This window comes from Drosophila ananassae, chromosome 2L (assembly GCF_017639315.1).
Source record: "Drosophila ananassae strain 14024-0371.13 chromosome 2L, ASM1763931v2, whole genome shotgun sequence".
In the NCBI taxonomy this organism is placed as follows: domain Eukaryota; kingdom Metazoa; phylum Arthropoda; class Insecta; order Diptera; family Drosophilidae; genus Drosophila; species Drosophila ananassae.
Genome location: NC_057927.1, coordinates 3,048,795 through 3,064,266, shown reverse-complemented (window position 1 = coordinate 3,064,266; position 15,472 = coordinate 3,048,795). Strand labels below are relative to the sequence as shown.

The following is a 15,472-nucleotide window of genomic DNA, read 5'->3' as shown; positions in this document are numbered from 1 at the left end:
AGAAAAAGATGGCTGCACTGACACAAAATCAGTGAAAACAGTGAAACAACTACAACAGCAACATCAAAAACAGCAAACGGGAAACACAAACAAATGTCACTCAACAATTTTTATGAGTCTGACAAAAGTGAATTATACGAATGGACCCAGGACACCGCCGCCTCTTTTTCTAACGCAATTTATCTATGTTAAGCGGCAACGGCGACCGGAGTTGGAGTCGGAATCGGACTCGGAGACCCGTGCCCATATCCATATCCATACCCCCATACCAAAGTCCCGGAACCATGGTTGAAGCCGCAACGGGAATCCCCAAATAGTGCTGACATTAGCAAATTTTTTATAAACTAAATTAAATTAGATAAATTTCTAAATCAAAAGTTAGAAAAGAAAATTAAAGTTTAAAATTTGATCCATAAGTATGGCTTCTTTATTCTTAAATTTTAAGTGTTTTAGATACAGAGCTGGAATAAAAAACAATATCTGTTTTAGAAATTCTTTAAATTTATATGTTAAATTAAAGAAATATATTTTAATCCTTAAAAAAGCTAAAGAGACCCCAGTGATTCTATACTCTGAGCTAAATTTCTAAGCCAACAAAAAATCCATTGAAAAGTGTTGAATTTCTGGTGCATTTTGTCGCCTGTTGTTGTCACTTTTGTTTTTTTTTTTTTGTGCATTTAATTCAGTTTTTTTCTGGGTTTTGGTTTTTGTTTGAAAACAGCTGAGCAAATGAATTACAATACACAACTCCTTGGCCACAGATCCGAATGCCTTGGGTCATAATTCTCACTCGTCGTTCCATGAGAATGGGTCAACTCAGTCTGGCCCCTGCGTGTGTGGGTTGACTTTTTATTTATGTTTTTAATTTCCTTTTGTTTTGATTGTGTTTCGGTTGCCTTCTCATAATTCTTAGCCCTTTCGGCTTTGGCCAATTTCTTGGAGAAGTTTGTCAATGTCTGGATTTTGGTGTTGCTTTTTTTGTTTGATTATTTAGAGTATTTAAAAAAAGCAATGCAGATATGTCATGCTGTAACAGAGGTTATTTAATTTCAAACACAAGCCAGGAGTATAAAATAATATTTTTTGTCTGTATATTAAATATCCTTTCATGTCCTTTAATAAATCCCTAATGAACATTAAAAAATGTATTTTTTTTCTATCATTTAAGTAGAAATTAATATCGATGCATCAAACTGTTTTTGCTTGCTTCCTGTGCGTTGAGTCCTATGGTTGTTAAATTTAAATGTATCCTTTTTGCCATTTTGCAGTTGCTAGTTGAGTACAAACACAAAGACAAGCACGGCCAGCAACGGACAAAGCCGAAGTTAGCGTACCCTTGCAGTTATGTGGCAGATTATATACTAAACCACCCATTGTGTATAATTGTCTGATTAAAATGTAAAAAAAAATATAAAAAAAAAACTTTAAAATATATGTTTATGCAGTATGATGAAGAATCGATCGTCAAGTCGTTTAAGGTATTCCGTTCATTTCCGTTCGGATTGAAATAGGCCAATTTGTCTGTAAAATGTGTGACTTTTTCGGATAACCAGGTCTATGTTAGGTATAAGAAGTATTTGTTAACTTATAGACCCCAATTTCAAATTGACCCTAGGATCGAAGGAAAGAAGGATATGTAAGCAGGAGCAAAATTATAATACCCTCTGCAAGGATATCGAAATATTTTAGCCGTTTAATGGCAATCATCTGCCATCCATAGCCAAGGAAGCGTGAGCCAATGACAGCTGAAGTAATGAAAATAAATGCAAATACCAAATGGCGGAAAAAGTGTTCAATTGCGACAAAATACGTTCATTGGGAAATTAAAGCAGCTAAAGCCATAAGCTTGGCAATAATTGTATATGGAAATAGTTGACAATTGGAAGGGAATTTAATTGAAAAGCGGAAAAAATAAATGTAGCAGCCATTACGTCAATATGCGTACGTAATTCCCATTCGAAACTCGTCAGTTGTTGCAGTAAAAATAGGGAAAAACATGTCGTTTTTGTTTTTCGGTTGTTTTATAAACAACACATAAAATATTAATAAAGGCAAGTCTGACATATGGCGGCCACGTGCTCCTCGTATATCTTGATGTATACAATTTTTTAGTATCCTCCAGACTTTCGGCACTAATGTGCCGGGCCATATTCGGAGCCTGAAAACCTTTTAAGAGGTGCCCATTAAACTTGTCTCCTCTATGAAACAAAATGGCGCTAAGGACACCCACTCACAAAGGAGTCCATACTCAGCGACACACATATATACATTTACAAATACATATTCAGGAAGAGCCAGCGGGTTATTGCTAATCAACTCACGTTTTCGCTGCTCGTTTCAAAATGTATTTTGTGACGCCATTTTGAACCGAACTCGGGTTGAACGTCTGCCGGCGCCGTCTTATCACCCCGGGCTTATCAAATTCATCGTTAGCCCTCAGCCCGATTCCAGTTAAAGGTAACAGGGCCAAGAGGGGGTTGGCCAGGGGACACTATTACATTTCCTTTTAATAGTTGCCGCTGTCAGGCGCTGATTAAAATGAAGTTGACTTCAAGTACATCCGTCAGTTGCTCAGTCAAGTCACGCATTGAATTGTGTTCGTTTCGGGGGATCCCTTATTCCTTTTTACTTCTTTTATTTTTTTTTATATTTTTTTGGCGTTTACTTGCACGCTTTGTCTTTGCTGAAAGCCTGTGCCACCCCTTTGCATTCAAAGATATCTGTCAGCGGCATGCGAACTCATTTGATTTATTTTTTGCTCTTAAAGAAATCATTCTTGAGGACGTAGACTGCGTTTCGGTGGGCGGAGTAGGCTGTGAGTAAGCTTTATTACTGCTGCACTGACTACCCAGGCTTTCATCTTTTGTTTCAATTCACAAAGAAGCACCACAGGGTATGGCCCACTACAGTGGTTTGTGCTTTTAGCTCAAATAGGTAATTATAGTAATAACAGAAACAAATATAGTATTTTTGAGGGATGTCAACGATAACTGCTTTGGTAAAATAAATAGAATTTATCGAAAATATTTTACATATTTTATATTCAAATCAAATAATCCTGTTTACCATTGCATCATAGTAGCTGTCAAGCGTCTTTATTAACTAGAATCTCAAATAAACTGAACCGTCAGTTGCACTCGCATTCCTTCTGTTGACACTGCCACAATCAAAGGCTCTACTTCCCGTACATGTATATAGAACTTAAACATATATGTATATTTCACTCGATACTTGGCCAGGCTGTGTGTGAGCTGTCCACCTTTTCCATGTCTTCGACGACGAAACAAAACCTTATATATATGGCATATACAACGGCTGAAAATACCACATTTACGATTTAAGGGGTCCCGGCGCAAATAATTTCGTTGGGTCACGTGTCATAAATAAAGTTGGCAGTCCTCCTGACAGTGGCTTTTCCAGCACGATTTTCCAGCAATTTTCATGCATACATACATGCATAGATGCGGTGCAAGTTGGGGGAGTGAAATCTAATTTTCCGCAGATTTTACCATGTGCAGCTGGATTTTTTGTGCCTGGCTCAGACAATGACCTCGACCGGTTAGTAGTCCTCATGTTGGCTTACTTATCCTTGTCGCTTGACTGGACCCCAACGGATTGGCCCCGATTCCACCTAGCCTCAATCTAATTTGCATGTCGTTCCCCCTTCTCTATCCCATCTGGTTTCGAAGTACTCCCTGATGACTCGGCCGGAATCGGTTGGAATGTCGATGCCCAGAATCGAGTGGAGAGCTAGTGGGGCTCGAATGACAGTCCTATGTCTTCGATGCATTAGCCCACAAAGTGTAGCTAAAATTGCAGTTGCATCTGTGGCCATAAAATTTCCGTTCCCGGGAAGATTTAGGTGTCCGCCAATTTGACAGATTGATCTTGTTTCCAACAAAGCCCGGATTAATATCGAATGGATTGCCAAAGGAATTGAAAAAAGCCACAGAACGGTGTTGTCAATCAATAAAGGTTACTCATTTAAAATAAATAGTACAGTGAATCCTTAATACCTAAAAAGTACTTAAATGATTGACTTTTTAAGTTACTGTCTTAATCTATATATTACATGCTAAATATTATTCCCTCATTTTAAACGTTCTCATGGTGGCATTTATCATTGCCACCAGATCCTCTCTCACGCTTTTAGCCAGCTATAAATCTTTGCCGGGCGGCATTGTCCTGCTGCTGCGTTGCAGCCTTTGAAATGCCAGTTCAAGTTGCCCCGTAAGTGGCTTAAATGTTGAATTTCAAATACAATGCGAACGGGGGGAGCCGAGAACTGAGGGCCAAAAAAGGAGAAAACTAAAACAGGACACATGGCCCAGCCGGATGAGGGCAGGACGAGCTGTTCGCATTGTGCCGAGTGCCAAGTTATGGGCCTGGCCTCCTCGCATCGCCATCGCCATCGCCGTGTGCCATGAATGTCCTTATAAATTGTCTGCAATGTTAAATGTTGCATGTGTCTGCCCTCCCTCCTTTGGACTTTTCGGTTCCCCTCTTCCTTATCCCTTGACTGGTTTGTGTGGGCTGGCTTTGACTTTGGCTGCAGTTTTGCCTGCAGCTCAGGAATTTATGGCGCTGCCTCTGGCACACAAGTATATGTGAGCTGGTGAACTGGTCTTCCACATGTCTGTATGTGTGTATGTCTGCCACTAATCAGCACACGTTTTAGTTGCCCCGCCGTTGCAGGAAGTGGAAGTTGAAATTGTTAAAAGCAATAAAGCTAATAAGTGATGTGGCAAATGTGCGGCCTCGCTTTGGTTTTCCTTCCACAAGAGAGCGAGTGTGTGAAAGTGGAACCTCTTTCCATTTCCCCTCTGCCATACTCGCCATTCCGTTCACGTGGCCATCGCCAGTTTTCGAGTCCGTTCCTAGTGCCAGCGGCACAGGAAATCAGCAATTAGTGGCATACCCGTCGCCCTAAGCACTGGGACCTGGTTAGGACCGACTTCACAGAATAGTCGTGGACAAAATAATAATTATTTTTCTCAAACAGAAAAAATTGCAAATTTTATGCTTTATATAAAAGTAAAATATTAAATTGCATAAAATTTGCATTTATCTTTAATTTATTAGGTCGAGGGACCTGTCCTTAGTTATACCTCCCTAACCGCGATTGTATGCCGTTGTGTGAGATTCTGCTCTGAGAGTGTGTAAGTGTGTGCCGGGTGGGCACGCATTTCCGTCAGCGCCATCTGCTTCCGGCATCTCCTCGTTGCACTTTGACCTGGCTGCTTGGAACCCCAAGCTGAGAAAGGATACAGGGGTGGGTGGCGAAAAATCCCCTCCCCCTGCTTCCAATGTTTGCCTGGCTTTTGTGCGGCATGCTCGTCCTGGGCCGTGTAATTTTATGACTAATTAGTCAGCTAGTACGTCAAGTTGGTAACTACATAAAAACCCCAGCGATGACTCCGTTTAGCCCAAGTCTGTTGCAGTTGTTGGGTGTCGATCAGGGCGGCAAAGGGGGCGTGGCCATTTATTTGCCTTGCTGCGCTTTTAATTGCTCGCAAGCAATTTTCTTTGCCTGTTTACTGCCATCACAGCAGCCATCAGAGGCTGCGACTTCAACTGCAACAGCCACTGCCTCCGGTGTGTCTACAAAGTTGAGTTGCAGTTTTAGTTGGCTATTGCTGTCGGGCTGTGTTCTGCTGCTTTAGTCGGCTTTCTTTGTTGCCAGCTTTTTGCATTCTTTGTTCTTATTTGGCTTTGTGTAATTTTGCATCATAAAACACACAAAGCACAAAGGAAGACATCCTCACTAGTCGTCTACCGCGTCGCGGTTGCTTAAAGACACCGGCTGCAAGCTTGAATTATGTTTAAATCTAATATACAAAAAGAAAAACACAACACACATAGCTTAAATGTAATTAATCATAGGCTATCAAGTATTTCATCAAATTAGCAATTGTCCAAAGGACGACAAATTATTTCCGCGGCTAAATGATCCACATCCGTTGCATGAAGCCCATTTGTAAAGGTCCTGCCGGTTCAGACGTGGCGTGTTGAATTTAAATCTCCACTCCACTTACACGAAGGACATGGAAAAGTCGAAAAAATTTAAATGACAAGCAACTAATGGGAATTGCCAACAATTTTCCCAGGCAGGTGGCGACGGCGGCAGGTGGTGCAAAAGTTTGCCACCTCTGGCCAACCTTTGCATCGAAAATCAGCTAACAACACAACAAATGGCTTCATTTATTTGCGTCTTTTGTGCGAGGTGAACGGAACTTCCTGCAAACCCAGCGAGGGGACATGAAAGGGGCTGGGCCACAGCTTAGAATCTTTTCCTAAAGCACCACCTTAAAAATCCAGAAAGTGTACAAAGTTTACACTGAAATGGTTGCCGCCTCCAAGGGCTGAAGCAGAAAGAAACAAACTATTTGTATATATTTCTATATATAAGCCAAGTTGCAGCTGCACTTCGCTGTGATTGAATGCCCAACAGCCGTTAATGTGCTTGGGATTTTCCCCTGGAAAACTTTTTGGTGGTCGGAAGGACTAAAAGAAAGTCGCATTTTAAAGTTTTGGTCAATAAGTATGTTATAATTTTTTTTTATATTTCACATTATTAATGTTTGTAAGATTGGTAGCGTTCTGCGCTACCTAACTCAGAGAGAACCTGCCTGTACCTATGCCTCCTATTAATTATGTCCGTGGATACCAGTCTTTTCAGTTCCATCTCCTCTGCATTGACTTTTATGCAAATGTCAATGAAGAGGCAGAGCTCCATGTTTTTCATCCGCTTTGCCAGCTTAAAGGCATCGGAAAGGAGATCCTTTTCGCGTTCAATCTTCCCCAGAATGGCGTGAGCCTTGCAAATAACCATTAGACTGAGGAAGCTCCATACAACACTTCTGCATCTGGTCGCCTCTGCAAAATACAACGTTCCTGATGTGTGAAAACTAAAACGCATTTATACTCAAACCTTCAAGAGCCTTGCGAGCTAAAGAACAGGCTGCGTCAAAAGAATTATTGTCCAAATGACACTGAGCCAATTCGTGCAAAAGGTATGCGCGTTCAATGTGGTATTCGGCAAACAGCATTCGTTTCTCATACCGTGCCACTTTCTTTCTATAATAAACAAAATATACATGATATATTCATCTTTTATTAAGAAAAAACGTGATACCAACTTGAATTTCTCCGTCTTGGGATCAGTTGTATCGGAACTGGCTTGATACACAGATTCCGGCCGATTGGTCTTTTTAATTTGAAGCTCTATATTCTTTTCGACCGGCAATCTAAATAAGGTTAGGAGACGTTGTTTGCCTTGCAAGATCGACATGTTGGTGGGAATTTTGAACTCATTAAGGCGGGCTAAACCTAGGTAGTTATAGACCTCATTAATGAATTCAAATTTCCACGGCATGACTCGATGCGTCTTTATTGTGGTATAGTCACCCATAACCTCTTCGATAAAATCTGATAGTTTCTGCGGGAAAAATGTATTTAGACAACAACAACCACTTGACGACGAAATACTATATAAGAATTATTCACAGAAAATAAAAAATTCTTTATACTGTATACAAATGTATGTTGTTCATATATATATATAAATATATATATGCTGATAACAGTATGGACGGAAGTATAAAATCTAGAATCTGGTCAGGCTTTTTCATGAGTTTAAGAATTTTTGGAATGCTTATATAGATTGCACTTGTCAATTATTTTTTAAACATTAGTGTGGTTCAACTGTGTTGAAAACTAACCCGTAAGTCGCCAACCCGTATTAACTGCCTTATACTTCTCAAAATCTTGAACATATTTCTTCTTGTTTGGTACTGAATGCGGTATAGATTTTCTTCTCTTTGCTTCGTCCAAAAAGCTTCGTTTGGATATTTTTGCTGATGCTGGGCATACATGGGACATCGAGTGTGCAACATTTTCTTCACAAAAAAATACAATCATTATAATTGTTTGTATTAAGAAATACATACCGTCATATTGCGCACCCTCTGGTAATTAGAATTTAATAGTTGGCGCAAGTAATTGGATGATCTTTTGGTGTGTATTGGAGGTACCTTTTGATCATTGCGCAATTTCTTCAAAAACTCCACGTCCTTCCAGCATTTATTTAAGTAAGTCTGATTATATATTTTATAATGTCGCTTTCGTCGAGCGATTTCCAGGGGCGACAAAATGATTTCCTATTTACGGAAGTTAAGGATAAGTTTTGGTATTGCGCTGCGAGAGAAAACCGTCACCTCTTTTTCTATTATGCTAACTACATCGCAATCCCCCTTTATTTCCTTGGGCTCCTTTGCCAAGCTGATCAACATGCGATTAATTAAACGCTGAACTGCCAGAGTAGTATCTTCAGAAAGGGTATCGTGAAAGTTTTCATCCACCTTAAACATAAAGTTATATAATATTAAAATATGCATGGGCAGGTAGGCATTTCACCAATTTTTAAACTCACCACATTAAGACGATTTACTAAAGGCACTCCTTGGGCGTAACCGCAGAGCCGTAGATGGTCGTGCAGTTTTATCTTGGTATCCTCCAATCGATTTGACTCGTAGAGGGCATCGCAGACCTCCAAACTGACGTGCGATTTGCTGACCGGTGGCTCTTGTTCCTTAAGCAAAGCTGAAAAATAAGATGTATCTAACATTGTTCTTCTTACAAAACGAACTAACCTTCTGCCCAAGAGCAGTCCTTCAATGCTTCCGAAGCTCGGCCCATTTTCCTCTGGATCTGACTCCGGCGCATCAACGCCTTCGTGTTGACTGGATCAAAATTCAGGGCACTGTTCACGCAATGGAGCCCGTGCCGCAGCCTCTGGTGACGGGACAAGTATATGGACCAGTCGGCATACATCCTGGTTAACTGGGCCGGTGTCCAGGCGATCACCTCCCAGGGCTGCACGTGCGGCTTTACTCCGATTGTTGGACCTTCGGGTGCTGTCAACTGGTTGGCCATTGTTGGGTTTAGCGACATCTTTGCTTAAAATCTCGAAACAAACAGTAAAAATAACAAGTATAAAAAACAATGTGTGTAATGTAATTCAATTTGCTTTTAATTCTGACGTTAAAATTCTAACGATGTACAGAAATAGAAAAATAATTCAAAATATATATTTTTTAATGTACTTTAGTTTTTATCTTATCGAATTTCCGAATAAGATCCTTAAAGTCTTTTGGAATTTTGGAAAGATAGTAAATTTTTTCACCATTCTCTATCCTATAGACAGTATTATTAGAAAATGGTACATATTTTTGTAAAACACGAGGCAAACATATTGGTCGCAGTGATGCCGAAAAAATGAAGGGGTCGTGCAGCTTCAAAAGATTGTAATGTCCGCTAAAACAAATTATAGTTAAATTTACTAAAAGTCTAATCTTAACTAAAAGTTATTTTATACCTCTTATGAATAGATTCAATCTCGTGCAGGTGGTATGAATGTTCCTGGTCTCGATAGAATTCATAAGTTTGGGTTCCCTCAGCAATGACGACTTTGTCCACATTGTCCGTAATAAGGCAATAAAAAGAATTAATAAATATCACCCATGGACTTAAAATTTGTCCGAAGCATTTATACATGAATTGATTTTTTGATGTGTAACTTTCGAAAACACTCACGAGCCAAGGCTCTTCCTTAACAGTATCCGGTATTTTGCCACAGTGAGGTATACATTTGAGTACTCTCTGACTATTCCAAGTCGCGATCTCACCGTCCCTTTGACAAATCGCTATTTCTTTCGAATTTTCTACAATGCTCTTGTAGCCGGGAGAACAGGTTATCGTAGCCTTAGTTTTGGGTAACAATTGCATATCCTTGTCGCTGCACTTTCTTATTTGACCCTTATAGTCACAGGTAGCCTGAGTGGAAAGATCGTTGGCGAATCTGGTTCGAGAGCAAGTGGGACGACACTCGGGCCAGGTTTCCTGCCACTTACCATCTAGACATTGATTCAAATCACTTCCAATGCTAACGGTGTTATTGTCACAGATAACTCGCACTACCACTGTGCTGGGTATTTCTGCACCCTTCTCATAAGGCAGTACATTGAAAAGCGTTCTCACTTGATGTTTTTGTAAGGTTTCAGATATTAAGCAACCCTTTGGCAACGGGGCTGTAAGATTTTCATTGCCAGTATGAATGGAAGTGGCTCTACCAGAGGCATTCCTTAAAGGCGAGGAAGTATTTAAATAATCGGTATTAAGCTTAGTGCATATAGCCGCAATCTCATCCGAGCCATCAACGCAATCTACAACATTATCACAAGCCCTTTTGATAGGTAGACAACCTCCGTACTTGCAGCGGAATGTATTTTCGGGGCATGTAGAGATAATGCACATGAGTTCGGTCTCGTCGCTTCCATCTTGACAGTCTTTAATGCCATCGCAAACGTATTGAGAGCTAAGACATTCTGGAATTTCCGTGCACTTGAATTCATTGCGCCTGAAAAATTATTAAAATCAAATTAGCAAAACCTTGACGGGGTAAAATACCAGTGGCGAAGCAGCAAGCTGCACTCAAAATATCTAATATAAACTTCGATGATGAGAAAATTCCATATAGGAAAATTATGAGACATGAGACATTAAAAATAATCTTACCCAGAACTCACACTTTAATGAATCAAATTTAGCTTATATGTAGTTCGTCATCTCGTGGACTACCGTTGACAGTGATATTTCACTAACCATTAACATATTCCCGTTTCTTATCATAATTTTATGTAATTTAATGTGCAAGTAAATAAAAATAGTTTCGATAAAAATGGTTAGTTGTGTTTTTTTTTTTATGTTGAAACTTACTTGCATCCGGTATTGTCAGGCCTATAGTCTTTCATTCTTGGACTACATTTTCTAACATGTTCATCGGATCCATCCCAGCAATCCTTGGTACCGTCGCAAAGTTTTGATGAGTTAATACATCCCCCATAAGAACACTTCTCCTCGGGACAAGTTTGGTTATAGCATTCTTCGAATTTCTCATCACTATTATCGGAACAATCTATTTTGGAATTGCATTTTGCTAATTCGTATATAATGACTCCGTTCCAACATTCAAAATATTCGTCTTTAAAAATTGAATGAGATAATTTAATTTTATTCCAATAAACAAATGAGAATACAAATTCTACGAACAAGTCTTACTTACCAGCAATAATGCCCACGTTCAGCCAACTAAAAATTTGTAGATAAACCCACAAGCGAAACATTTTTTAATGATTCAGAAGTTGTGGTTCAGCGAAAATCTCAAAGTATAATAAAGTTGAAGACGCATTATTTTTTGTTATATACATATAAATTGACGGCTCTCAAGTTATGCTGATAATTTTTTTCTTTGCGGAATAGCACATACACTTTTTAAGCTGAAATAAGTTATTCAATTAAATGAATGAGCTTTTTAAATGTATATTAATATATTGATTAAAGAAAAAAAAAAATCAGAGCCGTACGATTTCCATATTATGAGCTTCATAACCCCTAACTTAAACTGATTAAAGGCGCCCAGAAAAATGTTTTCTTAAGTTGGTGGTGCTATAGGACTTGATAGCCTGGGTGAGGGGATACTTAGATGGTAGAGCAAAGTTGCGCAAACCAGGCTCTTATCCAATTAAGTCATAACTCAATATGTGCTGAGAGATATGCACTTGCCCATTACTTAGGCGAAAGGCAAAAATTTACTCTAATAACTTTTGAGTTTGCGCTTTCTTCCGTCTCCTTTGCCGCCGCTTGCCAGGAAGATAATTTTCACACCAGGGCCATGTAATTTGCTACGCCCATTCCAAGCTCCCTTCTGGGTAGAAGCTTTTTGGCCAGCAGATTTTAGTTTATGCAGAGCAACAGCTTTCCCAGCAGCATCTATCCGGCCAACCAACCATCACCGCCTCTCGTCCGCCTGGAGCTCCAATTCCAGCTTCCTTTTATGGCACCAGCGAGACGGTGCCACAACTCATTTGGCATTGACCAGGATTGGACGTTGCCGCAGTCCTTCGTGACTGTCTCTACGAGCAGCTACGGGGCTGCAGTGCCACGGCCTCCAGTTTAGCCCTCCATGATGGGGGCTCCATCTGACTGAAATCCGTCCACCCAACCGGCCCAGTCAGTTCCCAGCCTGGGCTTCATCCACATCCAAGTCCCACATCCATCTGCCGTTGAGAGCGCGCGCATAAATTATTCATTTGTAATGTGCACCATTTCTGTCTGTATTACAGATAGACAAAAATCATTCAAAAGGTTTTAATAATTTTATTTTAAAAGTAATTTCATATAGTAACAGTTATTACAAGCACCAGTAAAAAATCTATCATACGATTTGTAATTTAAAAAAAATTGATTATATCATATTAGAGAATAGCTAACGAACGATTCGCTTAAAGTTTCTAATATTATCTTTCAGTGGAGGCTCAGTCGCAACCTCTGGAGTCCAGAGTCTTGGTCAAAACTTCTGTGTGCACTTTTGGCACAGGATATGACACTGACACTCAGCGCCGGCGCTCGTCCTGCGTCAACAACTTCCTTGGCTGCTGCTGGCGTTTACTTTGGTTTGTAATTTCCTTCTGGAGCCGGGGCCGTGGCTAAAAGAAAAACACCAAGAAATGGCACAGAAACCCCAAGAAGTGCACAGGAACATGACGATTTCAGCTGGACTGGGCTCGCAGTCTGGCTCCCGTATCTTTATTTTCGCCTTTTTCTGCCCGATGCATCTCCTCGCCCCTGTTTTGGTTTACCGCTTTCCACTGGGGACCTGCTGCTGCAATTGCAAACTTTAAACTTTGCTCTCCTCCCAGTATGTCTGTGTGTCAAAAGTTTCATTTGTGGATTGAAAAATTATTTCTAGTTACATACATGCAGAGTGTGTCACTTACAAAAGGGTCCTCTCTAGAAAGTATCTCTGAATCTATAAGCAAAGTGAGCATCTAGCCGGGCTCATAGACAAAATAGAAAGTTGTTGACTCAGTTTCCAGCTCCGGCGAAGTATAAGTTTTGAGCCAGGCAACACTTTTAATTACGCGCACACATGCCCCGGTTAAGTCTAGATGCTTTGTCTTAAACCGTAAACACTGGTGAAGCCCAGAATCTATGGAAGAACATTAATTAATTAAAAGCCTGTGGTACAAGAAAGCTTAAACTGAGCGTCAGCTCATTTAGGCCAAACTCAAACCTGGCGAAAGTCATTTCACCAACAAGAAACTTAATTTCCTTTAAGTAATTTATAGATCAAAATAATTCCATAATTAGACATTAAAGAAGTTATGAAAAGAGTTGGTTCAAATAAAATTATTTTGCTAAAAAGTTTCTGTTTAGTTGTCAGCTTAATAACACGTAGTTTAGCAACTAAGCCAATTAAATTGCAAACTGTTAACTGAACCAAAAATTAGGCAATTTATTTAGCACTAAATACTTAAATCATTGATAATAATTTTGTAATTTAATAAAGCAGCTGCACTTTGCACTTAACTCTACCCTGTGTGTTCCTATTTTTGTCGTCGCGCTTATTTTTTTTTACAAACCAGCTGGTTGTTTGATGTGAATACGATTTTGTTGACTTCGTTTGACCACGAATTTGTCAACAGACTTGGCTCCCACACCCAAAACACATAGAGACCTAAACACATACAAACTAAAATCGTGGCCGAAAGCCGCAGACACGCACGTGCCATCCAAAAGCGGAAACGGAAACACGCTCCACGAGCGCATGGGTATATGTATATATGTGTGTGTGATTGCGAGGCTTGTTTATTGACGTTTGGACAGTCTTTGGCAATTATTTAGTTACAGCTTGTTTATTTGTGTAATTGTAAAGCGGATGCAAAAGATTGCTAACTTAATGAGATGCAAAAAATAAGATTACAAATTAGTTTGTGGCCCCGACACAAGTCCAAAAATCTGAAATACTTTCGCGTTAAGTAAATGAAAGCGGATATTTGGTGACAGCGGACCAAATAATTATTATAATGACTTTATTAGACTATTGCCAATATTCAATTAAATTTGCCAATTCTTGTAATGATTTTGAAATTTAAAGAAATAACAAACAATTGTTTACAAAAAACAAATTTTGTGCTTGTGTCAAACCGCATTAACGGGGCAGTTGCGGAAAGCGATTTTGCTTGCACTCCGTTCAACTGGGAAAACATTTGACCATCATCGCTGAAAATCAGAGTCTCATTTAGCTCATAACCGTGTCGGAGACCGGCTGCTTGTGACAGGACATTGCCTAATTAAAATGGCAAATCGTCAGCCACAACAAGGACTCCGGCAACACTCGTCGCTTGACAGAAAAACCAATACTGACAGTGGCAGCGGGTTCGGTAGGGGCAGAGGGAAAATTTAAATGCAAATTTATGCACCGCCTGGCCAAAAAAACAAATGGAAAGCGACCAAAAACCTAAAACCTCTTCGAAGCCCCAAAAACGAACCATCAAAATTATGCGGATACGTTCCCTGGCACACATGGGCATTTAGTGCAGATAAAGTTACCGGAAATACTCGCACATCTGCGGGACTCTACCCTGCCGGCTATGATGAATTTGCTGCATTGCAAAATTTAAATTTGGTCGCCGATTTTCGGGTCAACTTTTGGCCGGGTATTTGCCGCACTCACGAAACTCAATTTGTTGAATCAATTTTGAAAACAATTTTCGTGGCAAAGGGTTTTTTTGTACTTTATCTCCAAATATCTAGTTAATTTATTTTAAAATGTAAATATTCCCAATACTTTACTTCTAAATTTATGTTATAAGTAGTTAACTTATTATGTCATGACCTATATGTTTTGGGATCTTAAATATTTTGTTTTGTAAATTCATTAGTTATTTGATTCATTAGTTATAACTAACTGCATTCTGTACATAGGAAAAATGTCAAAACTCTGACAAGACGGTTTAAGTACATTTTGAACGTGCATGGTTCGAAAATCCAGCAGGCTCAGAGCTTCAGGAAAACTCCATTTATGGCCAACTCCATGTCAGACCATCGACAGGATCGACGAGAACACTGCACTCCAGCGGCTTTTATGCCCACACGGACACTGGTTAAAGGACCATCGAGAACTCGTTGGTGTCCCGGCGATGGTGTCCGTGTATATCTGGATGGTCCTGGCGAGGCTGCTTCCTGTTTATAGCTGACCGACACTTGTCATACTCCGTGGCATGTAAAAATGGATGGTTCCACTCCGTTCACAGGCGCAGCATTGCATTTTAGCGAGGGGTCATATCAAGGGAGGTACGAAGGAGTCTTGTCCGATGGCCAGACGATACATAAATTCAACTGCAAAGTGTCATGTCGCACACACACATAGATCATGGCCAGAGCTCCCGACCTTTGTGGATTCAAGATACGACTGCGGGCACTTTTGGGTTTCGGCTCCTAAAAGAGTCATTCTGTGGTTTGGCAATTAAGTCAATGTTAACGATGCTGATACAGAGCACTCCCACACAGACGAGGTTTCAGATACATATTCTGATACAGACACAGATTCGCTACCAAACAGGCCGACAGG

The 15,472-nt window shown here is 40.0% G+C and overlaps 2 protein-coding genes across 2 annotated transcripts; both read right to left on the bottom strand.

The window, feature by feature from the left end:
- Window positions 1–6,520: 6,520 nt before the first annotated feature.
- Window positions 6,521–9,047, bottom strand: LOC6500459 (outer dynein arm-docking complex subunit 4). Its single transcript, XM_001953217.4, has 8 exons — window positions 8,652–9,047; window positions 8,432–8,601; window positions 8,217–8,360; window positions 7,950–8,159; window positions 7,722–7,898; window positions 7,140–7,438; window positions 6,932–7,077; window positions 6,521–6,876 (listed from the first exon to the last, which is right to left on the bottom strand). Exons 1-8 carry the CDS (start codon window positions 8,950–8,952, stop codon window positions 6,575–6,577), a joined length of 1,749 nt encoding a protein of 582 aa, XP_001953252.2. The 5' UTR covers window positions 8,953–9,047; the 3' UTR covers window positions 6,521–6,574.
- LOC26514715 (modular serine protease) lies at window positions 9,011–11,239 on the bottom strand. Its single transcript, XM_014911838.3, has 4 exons — window positions 11,123–11,239; window positions 10,777–11,041; window positions 9,377–10,417; window positions 9,011–9,315 (listed from the first exon to the last, which is right to left on the bottom strand). Exons 1-4 carry the CDS (start codon window positions 11,181–11,183, stop codon window positions 9,096–9,098), a joined length of 1,587 nt encoding a protein of 528 aa, XP_014767324.1. The 5' UTR covers window positions 11,184–11,239; the 3' UTR covers window positions 9,011–9,095.
- Window positions 11,240–15,472: the final 4,233 nt, after the last annotated feature.